The sequence below is a fragment of the Mandrillus leucophaeus genome, unplaced genomic scaffold, assembly GCF_000951045.1.
Source record: "Mandrillus leucophaeus isolate KB7577 unplaced genomic scaffold, Mleu.le_1.0 Scaffold2, whole genome shotgun sequence".
Taxonomy (NCBI): domain Eukaryota; kingdom Metazoa; phylum Chordata; class Mammalia; order Primates; family Cercopithecidae; genus Mandrillus; species Mandrillus leucophaeus.
The window spans coordinates 8243211-8267217 of NW_012102031.1; the positions used below are offsets into that span (position 1 = coordinate 8243211).

General features: G+C 41.8%; 1 protein-coding gene across 2 annotated transcripts in view; it reads right to left on the reverse strand.

Moving 5' to 3' along the window:
- Positions 1-24007, reverse strand: part of HMGXB4 (HMG box domain containing 4) — a 39482-nt gene that overhangs the window by 14998 nt on the left and 477 nt on the right. Inside the window, exons 2-6 of one of the 2 annotated variants that reach the window (XM_011978979.1) lie at positions 19491-19589; positions 18679-18827; positions 18022-18100; positions 17800-17914; positions 16249-17204 (exon numbers count right to left, since the gene is read on the reverse strand). In XM_011978979.1, coding sequence (XP_011834369.1) covers positions 16249-17136 — 888 coding nt within the window. In that variant the 5' untranslated portion in view covers positions 17137-17204; positions 17800-17914; positions 18022-18100; positions 18679-18827; positions 19491-19589. The remainder of the gene's footprint in view (positions 1-16248; positions 17205-17799; positions 17915-18021; positions 18101-18678; positions 18828-19490; positions 19590-24007) is intronic. The other variant, XM_011978978.1, reaches the window with a different exon arrangement.

A 24007-nucleotide genomic window follows, 5' to 3' on the forward strand; every position in this document is an offset into this window, starting at 1 on the left:
GTAGTTAGGAGGAAAAGCTTTTGAAGACTAGATCTAATTATAAGGAAGTTAAGCTGCATAAAATAGTGGAAAACACATGAAATTTACAGTTTAAAGACCACAATCTTGTCTCAGCTTCCCCATATACTAATTATTTGATCCTGAATAAAACACATGGGAAGTGGACAGCTTTTCTAATAAGTGATATTAAAAGTATTTCAATGGCAATTAAGGAAAAGCAGAGACTAAGATTTCAAAGGTAGTAGAAAAAAAAGTAACCCATTAAAGTATTCTACTATTCATGTATTAATAATATTTACTGAGTATCCATATGTGCCAGACACTGGGAATACAGATAAGGATCAGATGTAGAATCTAACAAATGAGGCAGTTAAATATGTCATTGTAATAAAACATAGTGCTATTATAGGGAAAGCATTTGGTGCTATGGGAACATGTAGTAGGAGTGCGTTCCCAAGTTAGGGAGTCAAAGAAAGCCTTCTGGAGGAAGTGACATTTAATCTAAACCAGAGAGATGGGTAGAAGTAGGCAGATGAAGGGTGGTTAAGAGTGTTCTAGGCAGAGGAAACAACATGGGGACACATTTATCAAAGAAGAGAGAGGTAAGAGACGATGTTAGAGAAGCAGGCAGAGCCCATAAACTGAGGCCATGTAACCCATATTAAAATGTATGGATTCTGTCTGGAAGAAGTCATTCAAGTATTTTAAGTAGGAAGTTATATAGTCAGGGTTACACTTAAGGACTATGGAGAACAAACTGGAGAAGAACAAGAGCAAAGGCAGGAAGACCAATCAGGAGGCTGCTGCAGGAGTGCGGGGAAGGGATGAATGATGATGACCCACAATCAAGACAGTGGGTTGGGAGAAAAGCAAATAAACTGGGAAGGGGGAAGATGTGACAGGATTTGTTAGAGATAGTGTGGCAAAAATGGCTTTGAAGACCAGCAAATCTGCGTTAGAATCCTGACCATGCTATTTACTAGTTACGTGAATTGCTTCATTTTCCTGACATTTCGTTTCCCTACAAGTAAAACTTGGATAACACCATTTAACTCAAAGGTGGGAATTACTCCATTGGTGTGTGGCACTTCAGTAGGTACTCAATGTTATTTCTGTGGCAAGCAGAATTATAAGATGGCCCCCAAGACCCCTTCTCCTGGGTTTGCATTCCCGTAAGGGTGGGCAAGACATGGTCATGTCATGTTATATGGCTAGGGGATTGTGCAGATGCACTTAAGGTCTCTAGTGAGTGGACTCTGAGTTAGTCAAAAGAGAGATTATCCTGACTGGGCCTGACCGTAGCAGGTGAGCACATAAAAGAGACAAGAAGCCCAGTGAGCTGTTTCGAAGACATCAACTGATTCTAAAGTTTATATGAAGAGGCCACAGACCCAGAATGGACAACACAGTATTGAAGAAGAACAAAGTCGGAGGACTGACACTACCCTACTTCAGTATTACTATGAAGCTACAATAACCAAGACAGTGTGGCACTGGTGAAAGAATACACAAATACATCAGTGGAACAGAATAGAGGGCCTAGAAACAAGCTACCTAAATAAAGTCAACGAATCTTTGACAAAGGAGCAAGGACAATACAATGAAGAAAAGACAGTATTTCAACAAAAGATGCTGGGACAATTGGATATTCACATGCCAAAAAAAAAAAAAAAAAAAAAAAAGGAATCTAGACACAGACCTTATCCCCTTCACAAATTAACTCAAAATAAGTCTCAGACCTAAATGTAAAGTACAAAACTATAAAACTCCCAGATGGTAACACAGGAGATGATCTTGAGCTTGGCAATTACCTTCCAGAAACAGAAACCAAAGACATAATCCATGAAAGAAGGTACTGATAAACTGGGGTTCATTAAAATTAAAAACTTCTGCCAGGCGCAGTGGCTCACGCCTGTAATCCCAGCACTTTGGGAGGCCGAGGCGGGCGGATTATGAGGTCAGGAGATTGAGACCATCCTGGCGAACACAGTGAAACTCCGTCTCTACTAAAAATACAAAAAATTAGCTGGGCGAGGTGGTGGCGCCTGTAGTCCCAGCAACTCAGGAGGCTGAGGCAGGAGAATGGCGGGAACCCGGGAGGCGGAGCTTGCAGTGAGCGGAGATCACACCACTGAAAAAAAAAAAAAAAAAAAAAAAAAAAAAAAAAAAATCAAAAACTTCTGCTCTGCAAAAGTCACTTAAGAAAATGAAAAGACAATCCACAGACTGTGAGAAAATATTTACAAGGGGCATAGCTGATAAAGAACTATTATCCAAAAATCTCTTTTTTTTTTTAAGACAAGCTCTCACTCTGTCATGCAGGCTGGAGTGCAGTGGTGTGATCATAGTCCCCGGCTTCAGCCTCCTGAGTAGTTAAGACTACGAGTACGTGCCACCATGCCTGACTTTTTTTTTGTTTTTTTGTAGAAATGCAGTCTTGCTGTGTTGCCACAGTGAGACTCCAACTCTACAAAAAATTTAAAAATTAGCTGGGTGTGGTGGTGTGTGCTTGTAGCCCCAGCTACTCAGGAGGCCGAGGTGGGATAATTGATTGAGCTCAGGGTTCGAGGCTGTAGTGAGCTAGCATTGTACCTCTGCACTCCAGCCTGGGTGACAGAGTGAGACCCCATCTTAAAAAAAATAATAACATTAAAAAAAAATACATAAAATGTAAAAGCCCCAGACCCCAGGTGGTGGTTTGGAAGGGGCTTAATGACATTTCTTGGGTAGACTTTTCAGTCACTCATTCTTTGAGGCAAGAAATATTGAAGGTATTGGGGACTCAATGGCAAATGAGACAGACCAAGATCGTTGTCCGAATGGGGCTGAGATCCCATGGTACAGCCACTTTGGAAAACAGTTTGGTGGTTCTCAGAAAACTAAATGTTCTTAACATATAATCCATCAGCTGTGCTCCTTGGTATTCACCCAAAGGAGGTGAAAACTGATGTCCACACAAAAACCTGCACTTGGAAGTTTATAGCAGCTTCATTCATAACTGCCAAAACTTGACAGCAACCAAGACGTCCTACAATCAGTGAATGAATAAACTGTAGTACTATATCTAGACAATGGAATATTATTCAGTGCTAAAAGGAAAAAAAGAAAGGTGTCGAGCCATGGAAAGACATGGAGGGAATTTAAGTACATATTAGTAAGTGCAAGAAGCCAATCTGAAAAGGCCAGATACTGTATGATTCCAACTATGTGGCATTCTGGAAAAGGCAAAACTATGGAGACAGTACAAAGTTCAGTGGCTGCCAGGGAGGTAATGAATAGGTGGACTACAGGATTTTTAGAGCAGTGAAAATACTCTGCCTGAGACTAATGACAAATACATGTCATCATACATTTGTCCAAACCCATAGAATGGACAACACCAGGAGGGAGCCCCAGTGTAAACTATGGACTCTGGGTGATAATAATGTGTCAGTGTAGGTTCATCAGTTGTAACAAATGTACTAGTCTGGTGGGGGATGTTGATAGTGTGGAAGGCTGTGCACCTGTGGGATGGGGGATATATGGGTTACCTCTGTACTTTTCTCTCAATTTTGTTGTTAACCTAAAACTGCTGCTGCTGCAAAAAATTAAAATCTTAAAAGAGTTTCCTGAACAAATTTCACATGAATAGAAACCACACTGGCTGGGTGCGGTGGCTCACACCTGTAATCCCAGCACTTTGGGAGGCCAAGGCGGGTGGATCACCTAAGGTCAGCAGTTCAAGACCAGCCTGGCCAACATGGTGAAACCCCATCTCTTCTAAAAACAGAAAACTTAGCCAGGCATGGTGGCATGTGCCTGTAGTCTCAGCTACTCGGGAGGCTGAGGCACGAGAATCACTTGAACCTGGGAGGCGGAGGTTGCAGTGAGCTGAGATGGTGCCCTTGCACTCCAAAATCTGGGCAACATGAGTAAAAGTGTCTCAAAACAAAAACAAAAACAAAACAAAACAAAAAACCCCACATCAAACCAACATTAAGAAACACAGAAACAAAATGAGAGAAGGCGGCACGACAGTCTCTGACTGGTCTCGAATTTTTAGAAAACAAATTGCCATGAGTCCTACAACTATAAGGGACTGAAAGTGGCCAACAACTTGAATGAGCTTGAACCTTGGATGAGAACCCAGCTCTGGTGGACACCTTGACTTCAGTCTTGTGAGACCCTGAGCAGAGAACCCAGTTGAGTCCTCCAGGAGGACTTTGATCTACACAACTGTGAGATAGTAAATGGATATTGTTTTAAACTGCTAAGCTTGTGATAATTTGTTATGCCACAAAAGAAAACGAGTATGAATTCTTTTCTATTCCCTATGCATTTTCCAAAATAGCAGCTGTGGCACCCAAAAAGCCAACACAAGCTTTTGAAAAAATAAAAATTGTGGCGAAGGAGGATAGGGTGAAATCATTTGACCTTTATCAGACAAATAGTATCAAGCCATTTTAATTTTTCACTGAAATAGCAAACCAAACTGAAAATACTAAATTTTAGTAGTCTTCTGGTGAAGCCAGTTCTGTTTAGAGATGATAAAGCAGTATATTGTGGGTGCTGGATCTCATTTATTAATTTAGTATCAGCTTTTTATTTCCCAACGTCTTAAGTGTTTTAAAGATCCCCTCTTTCAAATCCTCCTTTACTGGGCCTAAGATACAATGGAGAGGCACCACATGCACACCCAAACACATACACACGCTTGCACAAGAGTTCATGTAAGGGGTACTCGTGGCCATTTGGCGGGGTATGGGTTAATTAGTCTGGGTGTTCCACCTGCCACTCATTCCACTCTAAGAACCTATACCTGGAATGAGTGGGACAGGAGATATAAATCTATTCTCCCCAGATAGTTTCTGTGTCTCTCTCAGTGTGGGCAACTCACTACCCAAGTGTGATTCTGATGTTTGTAGCTAAGGTAGTTTAAAAAATGAAATAAAATCGTGGTTCCTGAACAAGGCCAATGACTTCATCTGGTGGTGGAGAGAAAAATCTAGCTGCACTGGAATGACATTCTGTTGAACTGAGACTCTGTCAGCCTTCAATGTGGAGCCTTCCTAAAGGACTTTCAAGGGAAACTGACTACTTACACTGTTCGCTTTACAAGCTGACTTAAAACCTAACCACTATGTAAGATGCAACTCTAGTTTGTGGACCTAAAGTTCAGATTTCAAACTTAAGGGTTAAAAATTTTCCATGGCACATTTTTATAAATTAAAAATATACAAATAAAGGATGATCTCTATAAATACAAAACATTTCCATGAGATTCCAAATGCAAGGTCAATAATTCCACTCTAAATTTTCTCATGAAAGAAAACATACAGGATGGCAAGTAGATTACAGCTGGGATACACAGAAGCTTCTTTAATGAATAAAATGTTAGTATTTTAAAAACTTGGATACTTTATTATTAGTAGCAAATTACTTGCAACAAGTCCACTTAACTACATGTGACTCATGAGGTTACCGTTTTTTACTGCCAGGATCTCCTTTTAAATATTTGATGAGGTATGTCACAGTATCAAGAATATTCAAAAAGCAACTTCTTTTTAAGCAACAGGGTCTCGCTATGTCACCCAGGATGGAGTGCAGTGCCTCATTATGGCTCACTGCAGCCCTGAATGGGTTTAAGTGATCTTCCTGCCTTGGCCTCCCAAAACTCTGCGATTACAGGTGTGTGTCACTGCTCCTGGCCCAAAATGCAACTTCTTAATGCTCTTTATAAAGTGTCCTGCTTAACTCTTTTGGGTCATAGAACTCCAAGAACCTGTTGAAAAATCTCTCCTCATAACTCTAGTTTAAGATCCTGTTTTAAAGAATACAATATTTTGGCCTGGCGCGGTGGCTCAAGCCTGTAATCCCAGCACTTTGGGAGGCCAAGGCGGGCGGATCACCTGAGGTTAGGAGTTCAAGACCAGCCTGGCCAAGGTGTTGAAACCGTTTCCACTAAAAAAATAAAAATTAGCTGGGTGTGGTGGCTAGCACCTGTAATTCCAGCTACCTGGGAGTGTGAAGCAGGAGAATCACTTAAACCTGGGAGGCGGAGGTTGTAGTGAGCTGAGATCGTACCACTGCACTACAGCCTGGGTGACAAGAACAAAACTCTGTCTCAAAAAAAAAAAAAAAAAAAAAGAAAGAAAGAAAAGAAAGAAAGAAAAGAAAAGAAAAGAAAAGAAAAGAAAGAAAGAAAAAAATTTGGTGATGTTAATATTACATAGGAGCCACTATTATAAGACATTTACCCATAGAAATTCCCTTAAACATCATAACAACCCTATGAAATAAGTTCCATCATTCCTGCCAGTGTAAAAATGAAGAAACTGAGATCCAGACTCACAACTCCATGGAGTGGCAGGGCAACTAAACATAGACAGCCTGGCTTCGGAGCCTGGACTTGTAACCATTTTACCACCTGATGCTCTTCTGAACTAACTTGACTGACATACCCAAATCTGATCTGGCTAAAAGGAAAAATAGCAGATAAGTAAGATTTCCATGCCAAAGTTTTTATTTTAACTACGTTGAATGAAAATCTTTCCACATGTACTCTATACTTCCGCTATCTCTCATACCACATCAATGAATATAATTTAACCACTTTCTGTATATTGAAATGAGCATGGCTCTTGTAGTCAGAAAAACCTGGGTTCTAATTCCTGTTCTGCCACTAACAGGTATGTCCTGGGGCATACTATTTCATTTATTTAAGCTTATTTCTGTGAAACTGAGATGACAATACCTACACCTCATTGGGTTCTTGTGAAAATTCAGTGATAGGCCGGGAGCGGTGGCTCAAGCCTGTAATCCCAGCACTTTGGGAGGCCGAGATGGGTGGATCACGAGGTCAGGAGATCGAGACCATCCTGGCTAACACGGTGAAACCCCGTCTCTACTAAAAAAAAAATACAAAAAACTATAGCCGGGCGCGGTGGCGGGCGCCTGTAGTCCCAGCTACTCGGGAGGCTGAGGCAGGAGAATGGCGTAAACCCGGGAGGTGGAGCTTGCAGTGAGCTGAGATCCGGCCACTGCACTCCAGCCTGGGCGACAGAGCGAGATTCCGTCTCAAAAAAAAAAAAAAAGGAAAATTCAGTGATATACAGTAGATAAAAAAACTAGTGCAGTGCCTAGAACATACGAGGAACTCTACATGTACAGCTGTTAGGATTGTGCTTTGCCAATTCCTACTCAGTTCTCCTGCCCCTTCCTAGAAGGCCAGTCTGGCAACAACTCTTCCTGCCTTCTACATACCTTTTGCTGGCTTTGCTTCAGTCATATCAACTTCCTGGGTTTCTCTGAACGTCCTGTGCCCTCTGGTGTCTAGGGCCTTCACAAATATTTTCCATTCCGTAACTGAGGTGCCTACTTCTATTTTCCACCTGATAATTCCTACTTGGCCTTAAGATTTGGTTCCTATGACAGCTCTCCCAGGAAGCCAGCCATTCCGGGCTTTCCTTGCACTCTCTCAGTACTCCGCTCATGCCTCTGTTGAGGTTTAACACACCAAGTCCTTTCCAACCTCTTTCACTAGACTGAAAGCTCTTTGAGGGCAGACACTGTATCTTCATCTTTGTGTCCTTACTGCCTGGCAGGATGTAAGAGCAGAGTAAATATGTACTATTGAATAACAAAGTCTCAGAACTGTGCGTGAAGAGGCCAAGTGTGTATTCATGTGTAGCACCTCATCTGATTTCCACAACATCCTTGTAAGTGAAGTAGGCTGGGTGCTAGCTCCCCATTTTAAGCATAAAGGAACAGAGGCACAGAGGTCACATGACTCACCTCACTGGTCCTTCTCCAGTGACGATGAAGCTCTCCAATGAGCTGTAGGTTTTATAACATCTGCTTTTGCCCCTTAGAGGCCCTGTTTTCTTTCTGGTTCTTAACTATTTTCCAAATATGTGACATAACCACAGAGTTTGGTTCCTAAAGGTGGGAGGTTATATTAAGGTAGGGTATTATATGCATAAAACATAGTCTCTTTGCTTAGTCTAATACGTGAAATGAGTGGCTGAAATGTTTTCAAATATATTTTGTGCTTTTGAAGAACTTAAGATGTAAGCGAAAGTAACTGTAACAGCTGACATTTACTAAGCCATGCCCTGTGCCAAGCATGTTACAGGTACCACCTAATTTAATCTAACCCCAATTTACAAATGAGCAGAAGTGAGAAAGCAATCTCAGGAGAACAGACCTAGTAAGTAGCAGACCAGAGTAAGAATCCAAGTCTGCTGAATTTGAGTCAAAGATGTATCATGGCACCAAGTAACCATGTCTTAAAGTTGTGGAAAGGCATGTGGCATAGTGGAGAGATTACAGCTTCTTCCTCTGTCAGTGGGGCAAATGATACTACTTATTAATCGAGTGGTAACATTCAGAAAATGCCTAGGAGAGCCTGGCACCTAGTGGCCACTCAGTAAATGGTAGTGACTACTTTCTACCATTTATTGTTGCTGTTACTTAGCCTCAGGTTTGCCAGAGAGAGAACTAATGTAATAGCATCACAAGTCTAGTTATGTTTCAAACTTTTGTTTATTAGTAGATCAACAATGTCTGGGTGTGTCAGACATTAGGCTACCTGGCCCAGCCGTAGGTTTAGAGAAAATGTGCATATTTTGGAAACATACAGATAACTAAAGGCATGTCTCTGAAATGGCAACATTACGGGATTTTAATTAATTAATTAATTTATTTATTTTGAGACAGAGTCTCACTCTGTCGCCCAGGCTGGAGTACAGTGGCATGATCTCAGCTCACTGCAACCTCCGCCTCCTGGGTTCAAGCGATTCTCCTGCTTCAGACTCCTGAGTAGCTGGGATTACAGGTGCGTGCCACCACGCTTGGCTAATTTTTGTATTTTTGGTAGAGACGGGGTTTCACCATGTTGGTCAGGCTAGTCTTGAACTCCTGACATCATGATCCACCTACCTCGGCCTCCCAAAGTGCTGGAGTATAGGTGTCAACCACCGCACCTGGCTATTAAGTGACAAAAAATGGGCTTTTATTTGGGGTAAAACCAAAAGTAAGGTATATTTAAAATGTAACTGTATCCTGCTCCTCCTATTTATTTTTTATTTTTTTTGAGACAGAGTCTTGCTCTGTCGCCCAGGCTGGAGTGCAGTGGCCAGATCTCGGCTCACTGCAAGCTCTCTTATACACATCTAGATGTGTATAAGAGACAGCAGGCGCCCGCCACCTCGCCCGGCTAGCTTTTTTGTATTTTTTAGTAGAGACGGGGTTTCACCATGTTAGCCAGGATGGTCTCGATCTCCTGACCTCGTGATCCGCCCGTCTCAGCTTCCCAAAGTGCTGGGATTACAGGCTTGCTTGCTGTTCCAACAAAAAGCTTCCAATTCAATGAGATGATTTTTAGTGGGAAATCATCAAGATATTACCACATGATTTCTCTACTCTTCCTTAGAAAGCAGGACTCAAAACCAATAAAACCAACCAACCAACCAAACAACAAAAACCACCTCCGAAACAACGGAAAGGCTACTTTTCACCCAGGAAATAGTGCAATTTCCCTTCTTTGTGTTGGTCAAAATCCTCGAGTAAGAGCCCACCGCTGCTACGTTCACTTCCACACCGCTCACTCTTTCCTCAACCCCCGATCCAGTTCCATTCCTACCTACCGCACTTGAACTCCTTGGCCTCTCTGGCATGAGATCAGTCTACTCTTGAAGCTGTCTTTCTCCTCCCTTCTGTGTTTCTCCTCCAACATAGCTGTTCTATAAAATTCTGCTCTGAGCTCGATTTCCTCTTATCCATTTACCTATTTCATTTATCACACACGAACACCCAATTTCTCACCCAAGTTCCAGCCAAATTCTAGGTCTTGAACTTCCATTGCCACTGAGATGATTATAGTATTTACTGAAGGCTCACTAATGTGCTGAGCATTGTGCAAAGACAAAGTTCTCCAATGTTCTTGGTTCACAGTGCTTATGTGGGTTTTCAATGTGGTAGCTGCTTTTTACCTCTAGAGCACACACATTTGGCTTTGAAAAGATAGGGCACTACTGAAAAGAATGTAACATACCTTGTTGAAACTGGGAATTACTTTGAACTAGTAGTTCATAAGGTATCTGAGAGATGTCAAGTATTGCTGTTTGTCTCAAAATGTATTTAAAATATCAAGCATTATCCTGGTGAGTTTGATGTGGCATCCCAGAGCACCTTGGCACACCCAGGTCCTAAACATTTTTGCATGTATTGCCTCATTTAATCCTCACAACCCTAGGAGGTAAGTCTGTTATTATCCTCAACTTAGAGTTGTTCTGTAACTTATCCAACATCACATTGTTTCTAAGTGGTCAAATAGAGCCAGGAACTGGACTCAGGTGGGCTCCACGCCTATGCTCTCAACCACTTAGCTATGCTGAATCTCCTGATCTAAATGTAACTTATCTTCTCCCAAAACCAGCTATTCTTCTCACCTTCTCTATTTTTATTAGAGTCCTCGTCCTAGAATCGAAGGTAGAAGGGGCCCACAGAGGCCTGTGGCATTTCTAACAGTTGTCTCTCCAGTCTCGGCTCACTGTAGGCTGAAGAAACACTGCTCCTAAATCATTCTTTTCTATCTCTGGGTGAACTTCGTCCCTGACTTTTTATTTATTTTTTTGAGACAGAGTCTTGTCATATTGCCCAGCTAGCTGTGAACTCCTGGGTTCAAGTAATCCTCCTGCCTCCCTCTCCTAAGTAGCTGAAACTCAGGTGTTTGCCACCGTGCCTGGTTAATTTAAAAAAAAAAAAATTAAGAGCTAGAGTCTTGCTGTATCACCAAGGTTGGTCGCAAACTCTTGGGCTCAGGTGATCCTCCCACCTCAGCCTCCCAAGTAGCTGGGATTACAGGTGCATGCCATTGTGCCTGCCTGTCCCTGACTTTTATATAGTTCTTTTCTACACTGAAACACAACCCAGGAAAATATATTTTTAAAAAGCTTTACAGGAATTTTTATGCATAAATCAGGTTTAAAAACCGCAGTGTATACACTATAAATATTTGTTGGACAAATAAATGATTAAATTCAGATTATGACTTCAGATTTTTTTGACAGCCACAATCAAATATTAACTCTTAATAAGGTTTTTGCTATAAACTAAAATTCATTTTTCACTAGCAACTGCTAGCCACATGGGCAAATTATAGATAAGTAAGTCCTTAACTTTGAAGAGCTTATTATTTTTCCAACGTATCTAGGTTAAAAGCTGAAGAGATATTTCTTAGACTCATTTATATTTCTGGCTTCCCAGATACAAGCCCACTAGGTCAGCAGTCTCCAGCCTTTTTGGCACCAGGGCCTGGTTTCATGGAAAACAATTTTTCCATGGACCTGGGGCAGCGCAGGGGCAGGGGTGCAGTTTAGAATGATTCAAGTGCATTACATTATGCACTTTATTTCTATTATTATTACATTGTAACATACAATGAAATAATTATACAACTTACCATCACGTAGAATCAGTGGGAGCCCTGAGCTTGTTTTCCTCCAAATAGATGGTCCCATCTGGGGGTGATGGGAGACAGTGACAGATCATCAGGCATTAGATTCTCCTAAGGAGCCTTTTGAGGTTTGCGACAGGGTAGAGCATGACAAGGTTTGTGCTCCTATGAGAATCGAATGCTCCTGCTGATCTGACAGGAGGTGGAGTTCAGGCAGTAATGTGAGCGACGCGAGTGACTGTAAATACAGATGAAGCTTCTATGGCTTGTCCGCCGCTCACCTCCTGCTACGTGGCCTGGTTCCTAACAGGCTATGTATGGCTACTGGTCTGTGGTCTGGGGATTGGGGACCCCTGCTCTAGGTAGATCTTGTCAATTTTTCCTTCAGAGCCTCTCCTGAATCGATCTCTTCAATTTTATTTCTCTCAAGCTTTTTTAAAAAAATTCTTTTTTAAAGAGACAGGGTCTTGCTCTGTCAACCAGGTTAGAATGCAGTGGCACAATCAAAACTCACAGAAGCTTGGAACTTCTGGGTTCAACTGATCCTCCCACTTCCACCTCAGGAGTAGCTGGGACTCCAGTCACACGTCACCACACCTGGATCTTGCTAGATTGCCCAGGCCAGTCTTGAACTCTTGGACTCAAGCGATCCTCCTGTCTCTTAGGTTTTTATTACTAACCTTCTGGACTATAATAACTCTCTTGGTTATTAGTCTCTCCCTAGTCTAATCCACCTTGTACAATTCTATCATTTTATTCTTATCATTTAGATCATAACTAAACCTTGCTTATAAACTCTACACTGCCCGCTGTCAAGTCCTTTACTTTGGCATTTAAGATTCTCTACAATTTGCTCCTGACCTACCTTTTCAGTACTATGTTTTCATCCACATATTCACTCATTTGACATATACTTACAAAGTGCTTACTAAGGACATTGAGGAGTTGAAGATACTATACGGTGGTAAAGGAGCTTATGTTCTGCCCCAAGCAGACAGCGCTGAGAAGTTAAAGAAATTGGGTGTAGCCCCTTCTATGAATTCTATTTTGTTTGAGATGGAGTCTCACTCCGTCACCCAGGCTGGAGTACAGTGGCACAATCTTGGCTCACTGCAGCCTCCGCCTCCCAAGTTCAAGCAATTCTCCTGCCTCTGCCTCCAGAGCAGCTGAAATTACAGGCGCATGCCACTACACCCAGCTAATTTTTGTATTTTTAGTAGAAATGGGGTTTCACCATGTTGGCCAGGCTGGTCTCGAACTCCTGACCTCAAGTGATCTACCTGCCTCCACTTCCCAAACTGCTGGGATTACAGGTGTGAGCCACTGCACCAGCTCCTTCTATGAATTCTAAGAACCAGTCTTCCCTTATAGTCTTTAGTAAGGGAAAGAGAATATGTACAAAGATAATGCCAATCAATACAAGGAAGAAAATTAGTGCAATAAGACAGCAAGGTAATATGGGAGTTTAGATGTTAACTCTAACGGGGGGTGTTCAGGATGTCTTAGAAGAGGTGGCATTTGATTAGGTCTTGCAAAGAGGGCAGAGCTTCAATATGTAAGAAGAGGAAGGTCACTGTAAAAAATGAGCAAAGGAATAGAGATAAGAATGTATGGGAAACAAGTCTGATTTCCACACAGTGTATGTACAATAGACTAATAAGAGGTAAAGCTGAAAAGGGAGGATTAGGCTAAATCCAGACACTTAATGAATGCTTGGCCAAGGTTTGAACTTACCTGATATTTACTCCTTTGACAAGTATTTACCAACTGTCTACAATAGGCCAGATGGCAGGTTAAACACTAGGGATAGCAAGACAGACGTGGTCCTGGTCCTCTTGGAGATTAGAGTCTACCATAAAAGCAGTAAGAATTCACTGAAGATGCAGAACACAGGACTGCCATCATCAAGGTGCTACGTAAGATTAAGATTACTCTGGCATCAATGTGTGAGATTAACTGCACGGCAGAAGAATAAAAAAACAAAACAAGGCCACTTATTACAAAGTTTAGAAAGGAATGAGGCCTAAGACAGTGGCAGTGGTAATGGAGGAGCTAAAGGCTTGAAAGATATTAAGAAGGAAGACCATCAAGCTTAATATTTGTGCAGAAATAGTTGGAAGGGAGCAGGGAAGGGGGAAATGTAAAAGTGAACCATGAGACTGGAAAAAATCCAAACAGTTGTCAGCTCTGGGATTGGGGATGGATTGGAGAGGGGTATGAGAGAGTTCTCTGGGATGATGGTTATGTCTGTATCTTGATAGAGGCTTCACCACACAGGTGCGTGCATCTATCAAAACTCATTATATAGTCAATATCTATGCATTTCACCATATGTAAATTTTATCTTTATGTTTTTGAGACCGAGTCTCGTGCTGTCGCCCAGGTTGGAGTGCAGTGGCGTGATCTTGGCTCACTGCAGCACCTGCCTCCCGGGTTCAAGCTATTCTCCTGCCTCAGCCTCCCTATATGTAAATTTCATATTTACAAATTCCTGAAAACAAATATTAAACTCAGGTTAATGATATGTAAGCTGAAGTGTTTAGGGGTGAAGTGTATGTTACCTGCAATTTACTTTGAAATACATTAAGAAAGATAACATGGACTGGTGGATGAAAAGATGGGCAGATATATGATAAAGCAAAAAGAAAATATTAACTGTAAACTCCTGGTGGAGAATATGCAGTTTTCATTATACAATTCTTTCAATCCTTTTTGTTTGAAAAATTTCATAATAAAATGTTGAGAAAAGCGATAAGCATTCAGTTTTGAGCTTGAGTTGACTGGCGGGATACTGGCAATACAGAAGATGTAGGTAGGTTATGTCCATTAGTGACATAAGTAAGGGTTTGAGGTACCCAAGGTATTCGAGTAGAAATATTTACCAGGCAGCTGGAATTGCACAGGTAGAGTTATTTTACTCTGCTGCTTCCTGAACATCTCTCTGCCTCCATGTGTCCACTTCCACTGAAACCTTTTCCTTCTTCAAGCTTTCCCTGACTACCCTGTGCTCCGACATTCAGCATTGGATGATTAGTTCATGGCATTATCACGTCACTAGACTGGAAATTCTTAGGATAAACAGAATCTTATAAAGAACACATAGTGTTTATTTCATAAAGCAATTTTCAAATAAACAACTAAATAACACCTGACTTAGTATTGGAATATCCAGGTCTTTATGTTCACACTGATTCCTGGCTCAGAGGTAGAGTCCTGTTTTTTTTGAGACAGATATAAACAGATACGTGTATATATATATATATATATATGTATAGACATGCCAAAAGATATAAACAGATATAGATCTATAGAGAGACATAAACAGATAGATATAAACAGACTTTCTTAAAAGGCAACCTTTACAGCAGAGAATTCCCATTTCCAGATTCTTTTTTTTGAGACAGGGAGTCTCACTCTGTTGTCCAGGCTGGAGTTGGCAGTGGCAAAATTATAGCTTACTGTAGCCTCCACCTCTCGGGCTTAAACAATCCTCTCACCTCAATCTTCTGAGTAGCTGGGACTATACATGTGCACACCCACACCAGGCTAATTTTTGTATTTTTTTAGTGGAGACTGGGTTTCGCTATGTTACCCAGGCTGGTCCCAAACTCTTGGGCTCAAGTGATCCACCTGCCTCAGCCTCCCAAAGTGCTGGGATTACAGGCGTGAGCCACCACACCCAGCCCCAGATTCTTAATACATTTGATTTTCTCGTTCTTAGTAGCTTTTCTTCCAGATTTTATTTCACATTGCATTTTGCAGAACTATAAATAAAAAAAGAAACCTTTAATGACATAGTTATAAGACCCTAAAGTTCACTGCTAGACATTGTTGAATTGTGAGAAAAGAAATCAAACCAAGGTGACTGATTTATCATTCCTATCACTCTAATCAGCAGTGAGCTCCCTAAAGTCAACTATGTCCTGCTTGTTTTTTTACTTCCTGATACTATCTACAGCATTGAGCTTGGCATACAGTAAGCACTCAGACAGTAAAAGAACATACATTCGACACTGAAAAGAATACCAGAAAGTAGCCAACACCAGCTGGTGGAAAGTCATTAGCTATTCTGTTAACTTGATTGCTCAGTGTTCTACCAATTTTGATAGTCTATTTTTCAAAATGAACTCAAAGAACACCTTTTGACATCTCCCAACTGCCCTAAGCAGACAGTGATGCTAAGTGAAAGAAACTGGGTTTAGCTCCTTCTATGAATTCTAAGAACTAGTTGGACTAAGCCACAGTGTAACTAAACCTATTCCTGGCACAATGGGAGAATAACTCTATTAAGAAACCCTAGGCTGGGCATGGTGGCTCATGCCTGTAATCCTAGCACTTTGGGAGGCGGAGGTGGGCGGATCACTTGAGGTCAGGAGTTTGAGACCAGCCTGGCCAACATGGTGAAACCTCGTCTCTACTAAAAATACGAAGAAAAGAAAGAAAAAAAAAAATTAGTCGGGTGTGGTGGTGGGTGCCTGTAATTTCAGCTCCTTGGGAGGGTGAGGCGTGAACCTGGGAGGAGGAGGTTGCAGTGAGCCCAGATTGCACCACTGCACTCCAGCCTGGGCAACAGAGAGAGATTCCATCTCAAAAAAAATAAATAAATAAAAGAAAAAAAAGATTGCTCCTATTTTTGTATCAGACAGACTGGGCCACTGGTAATATTTTATACTTTATATCATTCCAACATATCCCCCAAATGTGCTTAATTCTCAGTGGTTTACCTCAACTGCTTAGCTTAAAAGTCCACTGACTATCCAGGAAGAACCTGCTTCATCTCTTATCCCCACCACACTTAAAAGATGCTTTACCTTTTCTCCTCTCTCTCTCTCTCTGTCCTTCTCTTCTTTTTTCTTTTTTTTCTCACTATGCCCATCTGTGTGGAGGCCAGGAAGTGGCAGGGGAGGTGCTGCTGCTCCAGCGTATGGGATGCTGGGAGGAGGGCCAGATGTCACTGTGACCTCTCCCACTGGCAGAGCAGAAAGTCCTGAACTTCTCTTGGATTTGGAGTGTCGCTTCTCTTTATGCTTCTCCTTGTCTTTCTTCTTTTTGCTCTTCTTTGACTTCTTTTTCTTCTTGATTTCCCGGTAAGAATCATCTATCACTAACTCCCCAGCCTCTAGTTCCCCACCAGAGGATGAGTCTGATTCTACCAGAATAGGTTCAAGCCCTGAAAGATCAAGGTTACCACTGTGGGACTCTGGGAACTGGGAGGCATCAGACCCACAGCCTTCAGGGCCAGGAGATGAATGTGGGTCTGAGGATGACTTGTGCTTTTTCCGGGCTGTTTTCAGAAAGCTCTGTAACTCATGTCCTAGGAGTAAAGCACCCTGCTCATCCCGAGCTGATTTCTTTGAGGATTTTTTCACAGTTGCTTGTTGAGAGGGATACTGAAAAGACTCCTCATCAACAGAGCTGCTTCCCTTCTCCTTTGGTGAGAGAATAAGTTTCATTTTCAAACCATCAGGCTCCCGAAGGGTCAGTGTCTCTGTGTTCACATACAGAGGTTTCATTTTTTTGGATTTGTGGGAGGCACCATCCTCCAGGGGTAGTTCCCCACTGCTTCCACTGACTTTCTTCCTGTGGTGCTCCTTTTTACTGTCCGAATGGCTTGAAGAGCCAGAGGATTTCTCCCCAGTCTTTTTGGAGGGCTTGGAGCCTGCTGCCAGTGGGGAAGTGATAGCTTTCAACAGGTCCATAGCTGTATCGGTAGTCTGTGGGCTGGACTTTTTCTTTTTCTTCTGTGACGATTCCAAAGACGAAATGTCTAGAAATAATCAGGAGAAGTACTGTCAATATGATGGGAAGCAACTTCTAACAAGCTTCCTCTCTCATCAAAAGCACCTAGCTAACATGAGAAAGAGGCTAACAGGAATGATCTGAAGGGAGACCCTTTAACTGATTCCTAACATTAAGAAATGATGCCCTCGTGCTTCTTGGCTTGGTAGATTCTGCCTCTGACCCTGGACACAGTTCTTGCCACTAAAGTTGTTTCTCTTCATTGAGTCTTCAGAAGCAACCAAAGAGCACATACCCAGAAGAATTGACTGTAGCTGTGGGATTATGGGAAGTTAACAATTCAGAAGAACAACTATAGCTGTGGGATTATGGGAAGTTAACAATTCAGAGTGCAGACAGAGTATCATTTGTTTCTGTGTTCAGGACAAACCCATTCTCGGAAAAGTTGAGTTTTGTCAGCTATGTGCATAACACAGCTAAGAAAACTGGTTCTGTGAGTGGATATACACTGGTTGAGAAGTGACCCACAGGTGCAGGCCAGAGGACTACATATGGCAAAAGGGATGCTAGGTAACAATGGGCACAAGATAAGTGGATGATTGGGGGGAGAAGGAACCTGGTACCTGGTGTATCACAAATGCAGACTGTTCTTCTATGCTGAATCCTCCAAAATACCAGCCCTCCACCTCTCTCCTCCTTCACACTGGTTTATCGGCACTCAGAACAAGAACCACTGTCCTGTTAAATAGGCCACTGAGTCAGCAACATCTGGATCCCTTTCCCCTACCCCGACTCCAAGAACCAGCGATGTGTTTATCCCACCTGTTGCCCATTCCCATCCTCACCTCCATAGTAGTAATCATCAGAGGAGTGCTTCCTCTTCTTCTTGTGTGTGTCCGTCCCCAAGAAGTAAAGTTCGCTATCCTATAATTAAAGAAGAAGAATTGACCAATAATAAGATGATGAGGCAAATGCAGTTTGGAACCACTCCTGTCTTTGATGATTTCTGACTTTGGGAAACAAAGCACAAGAAATAATAAAAACAGATGCGCACAACATTTTATTTTTCTTTTCTAAAGTTATTAAAAAACACTTCCTTCTTCAAATATAAGGGAATATGGTAAGAAGTAGTTTAAGACTTTCCTGGTGCAGTGGCTCAGGCCTGTAATCCCAGCACTTTGGGAGGCCGAGGCAGGTGGATCATTTGAGGTCAGGAGTTTGAGACCTGCCTGGCCAACATGGTGAAACCCTGTCTCTAATAAAATACAAAAATTGGCCGGGCTTGGTGGCAGGAACCTGTTAATCCCAGCGACTCGGGAGGCTGAGGCAAGAGAATCGCTTGAACCCGGAAGGTGGAGGTTGCAGTGAGCAGAGATCACGCCACTGCACTCCAGCCTGGGCCACAAGAGCAAAGAAAACCTCTGCATCAGGAAAAAAAAAAAAAAAAAAAAAAAAAAAAAGAGTAGTTTAAGACTTTCCTAATTTAAATTTTTAGGACTTACCTTCAACTTCTTCTTGGAAGAATTCCTGACCTGAGCAGCAATTTCTTCCTCTTCCCTTAAAAAATCTTTGTAAGAACGTTTTTTCTCTCGTTGGCTTCGGCCAGCTGCAAGTCCTATGTCCTCAAAGGTATGATCACCATCAAAACAATCTGAGAAGCACAGGTTTATTTGGGAAAGGAAATGAGAAAGTCAAGTAAGTAACGACCAAATCACCATGCAGGTAATGCAACAGTTCCTCTATTTCCAAATTAAAACAATGTTTCAATCAAGTCCACTGAAATACAGGGCTAGACCCAGGGGAACAGAGTATTTCTTGATGACCTGGCTGCAAATACAAGAATCAAACCTGAAGAAACAATGTTTCCACGCTATGCAAAGGCCCCATGTGCAACCTCAGATATGATTTCTTAGTTGTGATTTGGTAGGTGGACACAGACTTGCAGACGAAAGGCTGAAAAGAATAAGGATTCATGATTCATGTGCTGTGCTGCTCTCTGTGGGAGTCCAGGATGTGATTCCTATCCCCAGACTCCTGCACACTGGAGCTGGCAAGGACCAAGAGTGCTGCAGGGGATCACCCCAATAAACTAAGAGACTCATATTTCAGACTCTCGTGTTGGAACCCCTGTCCTGGTTTTCGTTTCCATGGGCCCAGTCTGGGGATGGCGTGGAGGCTGAGTGTCATAACAGTGCTCTAGACCATCACTTGGGAGTCCAGGCTGTGGTGCCCAGTCCTGGTCTCTATATCCATGGGCTGCAAGGATTGAAGAGGATACCCCCTTTGGAATGCTTCTCAGATTATGGGGTCATACCTTCTTTCTTCACGGAGTCATCATAAGCCATGGTGGTCCTGCAGGGCCTTTGAGAATGTGTCACTGTGTCCAGGCTCCTTCCCGTCTACAGGACCAGGTCTGAGAAACAAAGAAGGAAAACCCTCCTGTAATGCGAAATCAGAGGAGAAGCAACCTTCCAGATGGAAATGTGTAGTGATCCAAGGGCCGACTGGAAGGGCAGCAAGAAATAAAGGAGTGTCTTGTCACCTCCTCATTCTCTTTGTAAATATAGTGGGGTTGATACTGCAGGAAGTACACTAGGCTTAATTAGATTTCAGTCATGAATTAAAGTTGTCATTTGGGGAAGTATATAAAATACCTCCAATACAAAAAATATTTTCAAAATTAATGAGAATTTCTGAAATGCCAACAGGACTGACAACACTGAGACAGGGTAGAAACCAACATTAAGTTAGAGGGATAGGTTCAATCATGGTTATAAAATACACAGGTAAAGCAAGATGCAGAGAAGACAGATCACACCAAACATTTGAAGACCATAAAATCCTACCAACTGGATTGGTGAACTGGTAACATCTATTGCATTGTAATTTAAACAGAAATGATTAACTGTATAGGAATATTAAATATCTTTAGAGCATAATTTCTTTTGCATTTTGGGGGGGGTTACATGAATTTGTTCAAATTTATGTAATTGTAAAAGCAGGTACACTCCTTACATCAGTTGACCGTGGGACAGCTGTCACCACCACCAAGGCTTTCTTAAAGGCTAGGTGAAAATAGGGAGATATTTATCATTTGTCCACTGGTCATAAAACTTTTATGATTAATAAGATCTTCACTAATAAGAATTGCTATAATTTAAATGTTCTAGATATTGTATTGAGTTTTATTGAATTTTTACAATCTTTTTTTGGCATTTGAGTTTATATGTCCATTTTGACTTTGAAGGTAACAATGCTATAAAATGCACTGAAGTTTTTTTGTTTTTCTTTTTTTTTTTTTTTGAGACAGTCTTGCTCTGTTGCCCAGGCTGGAGTGCAGTGGCAGTTTCGGCACACTGCAACTTCTGCCTCCCAGGTTCAAGTGATTCTCCTGCCTCAGCCTCCCCAGTAGCTGGGATTACAAGCACCTGCCACCACGCCCGGCTAATTTATGTATTTTTAGTAGAGATGGGGTTTCACCATCTTGGCCAGGCTGGTCTTGAACTCTTGACCTCATGATCCACCCGCCTCAGCCTCCCAAAGTGCTGGGATTACAGGTGTGAGCCATCGCGCCCAGCCAAGGTAAAGTTCTTTAAAAGTTTTAAGAACAAGTAATGTCACAAGTCCTTCAGGAAATTTAAAATTACATATTAAATATTTTGGCAATGTTCTCATCCAATTAAGTCAGATGCTTACAAAGTTAATCTAATTGATCATTTATTTAAATTTAATTTGACCTTCATTATTATAAGGGGATTTAGAAATACTGAAGGACACTTAAATGACATATTACTAATTCCTTCAGGCAGCAGTGGACAATACTGAAGCATGGAACTTTTGTGAAAGAAAAGATGAATTTGATTAACAAGGGAAGCTTTCATAAGTTACATTAAAAAGACTTATTTGCACAAATCAGATAAAATACAATGTACAGGTAGGCCTGAATAGGAAAATGAAGCATTACGAAGAATGATTTATAAGAAAAGAAACATAAAAAAGCATTTCTTCACTTCTCTGAGAAGTGAAATAAAGAATGGATTTGGTCAAAGTAACAGAAGCTAGAGTAATGAAACTACATTAACTGGATTGTTTTAAAGATAAACTGGAGAACTGCCTGTTCGAAGGGCCTTTTCACAGGAAACGAAGGGGACATAAAGTCAGGCCTCAGATAAAAATGTGAGGAGGCAAGATACATACTGTAGCCAGTTTTTCATGTTCCAGCATTTAAGGATGAAAGTTTCTCAGTGGAAACTACTGTCCTCCCCTTTCCACCCAAGTGGTGCTGACTCCAAAAGGGGTGCAGGTAGGAGAAGGGAAATATAGGGAATTATATCCGTTTATTTGAAAACAGCATATCCTCTCAAAGGCACTAAAATACTGAGTGTATAAGAAAAATATACAGATTATATTGGTTTTCATAGGCTGATAACGCCAAGAACCACTGGAGACCTCAAATTAAACACTTTCCGTGCATGAATTTTCATGCATGAATTTTGGCAAAGAATATTTAAGAAATAATAGCAAAAAACTTAAATATTCCATGTCATAAATACAGTCATCAATGTTTTGTCAACAACAAAATGCACTTGTAAATGTAAGCAGAGGCTGGTCCTGAGACTTACAAACAGGCCTTCCCTTTGGTAACATCAAAATCAACATAAAACAGAGTTGGGCAACTTAACAGAACAGAAACAAGTACCTCTGAAAACAGAAAGAAAGAAGATGACTGAATCGTGGTCTTGTTACTGGCTGCTTTAAAAAACTTGTGGATTAAAAAGTTGTGTGAAAGGGAATAGAAAATTAGGAACTGCTTCTCAGAGGCACAGGCCAACACAGAAAATGTGTTAGCATTACATCTTAGATTAGGTCTGCCACTGTTTACATTTTCTTTAAAACACTGAAGAGCACTTTATAATTTACTGGATTAAATAACCTGAAGAAAAAAAAGGAATGAGGCCTGAAGACAAGTCCAATTCACTAAAGAACTGGGGCAGCCAAGAGGTTGGAAAACTAAAATTAAACACAACGGACTGTTATCACTCACAGCTTGGGAAGATCATGGGCCTTGAATTTCTACATTCTTTAAAATCAGGATATTATTGCAGCTCAGGGTTTAGTTTTGGTTGCTGACTCATAGAAGAAAGATACCAGATAAATCTCAAGCAACAGTGTGAAAGAAAGGCAGAGTTCAGGCAACATTTATATAAGATCAGACGAACCCCTGGTATTCCTTCCAGGTCTTGAATACGATCTGTGAAAATTCAGAGTCCAGGGGTAGAGAGTAGATTGTGAGGATTAAAGAAAATGAAAAATACTAGGTTTGATTTTCACATTAGAAAAGGGAGGTCATAATTACATTACATGTTGGCAAACGTGAAACAGGTGTTAACCCATTCTCAAGTCAATAATTTGGGAGTTTATAAAATTCAATGTTGTCAACTCCCAAGAGGCAGGAATAATTTTTGTTTGTCTCAGTGTGCCAAGATATGACAACGTAAGTTCATTATTTCATACTGTTGATACAAGTAAAAAACTGGTACCATAAAAATGTATACTTATGAAATGCACAAATCGTTAAATAGCTCTTCGGGGACTTTTCTTTAGGATATGAAAAGGAGGCGGCAGAGTTGCTCTTTCTCTTGTAGACAAGTATACAAGTTATGTTCAGGCATAGGCCTTTGGGATGACCAAAGTATTTAGGAGGGAAAAAATCCTCACATATAGTACTTTGTTATTTGGCAACTTCAAATTATACTAAAAAAAAGGTTTCAGATGTTTGTTTTTTTGAGGTAACTTGAGCTCCCGCACTCAACAAGCTTCTTCACCCCATAATGTAAATGAGCATTGAAAAAAAGGAAACAAAGTGAGTCCCGCAAACGGGCACTAAGAGAAATTCTGAAATCCAGGTCTGTTCCAGGATGAGAGCCAGGTCCAAGATTCTGCGTTCTCTTCTTCCAACACTCCTTTCAATAACTCAAAATGCCAGTCAGTGCAGGTAAAGGAAGAGGCACATCCGCCGGTTGGCAATTTCGGAAATTTTCTTGTTACTTCTAGGATACAGGCAAGTGATGCCTTCTCATCTTCGTCCAGGTTTCCTCCAATCTCCGAACACAGTGACTACGAATCCTCTTGCCACTCCCTTCTCCAGGGACCTACCTAGGCAGCACTCCCAGCCCCTGCCAGCTCTGGAAGCTGCAGAGATCCCGACAGTCTGGGATGGGGATGGAATCCTCTCATTGCAGTGCAATTAAGCGGAACCACGACCACCGCACAGATTGGCTGACAACACACATTCCCTAAGACCAGCGATAGAAATTTTGACAAGCCTTGTCCAATCAACAGGCTTTATTTGGGATTCAGTTTTTTTAATTTGTTCTACCAGGAGGAAATATAATCAGCCACCAGCTTAGCCCTCAGCAAGAGGGGAAAGAGATGTTTCTCCGCTTTTGCACGCTATAAAGTGAATCTACAAGTAGTAGTTGGTGGAGGGAAAATGGGCCTGCACGGAGAAGGCTCCCACCACGAAGGCATGGCCAAGCCGGGTTGCACGCAAAGAATACACACAATACCCGGTGATTTACACAAACTGCCCCCAGGACCACCATTTTTGTGGTCCCCACGGCAAACGAATGGGATTCTCCCGGCAGTTCTGCGGCAACAGCTAGTTCAACAAAGCTCTATGAAGAGGAAAAGAAGAAAACTCCTCGTACCTTCTCCTGCCAGCCGCGGCCCCAGCCCTCCCGTGGCCACAGCCACGAGCGCTTTCCCCCTGACAGCCCGAGGGACCCCCGCATCGCGGGTTCCGAGCCGCACAGCTCGACCTGGACCCGG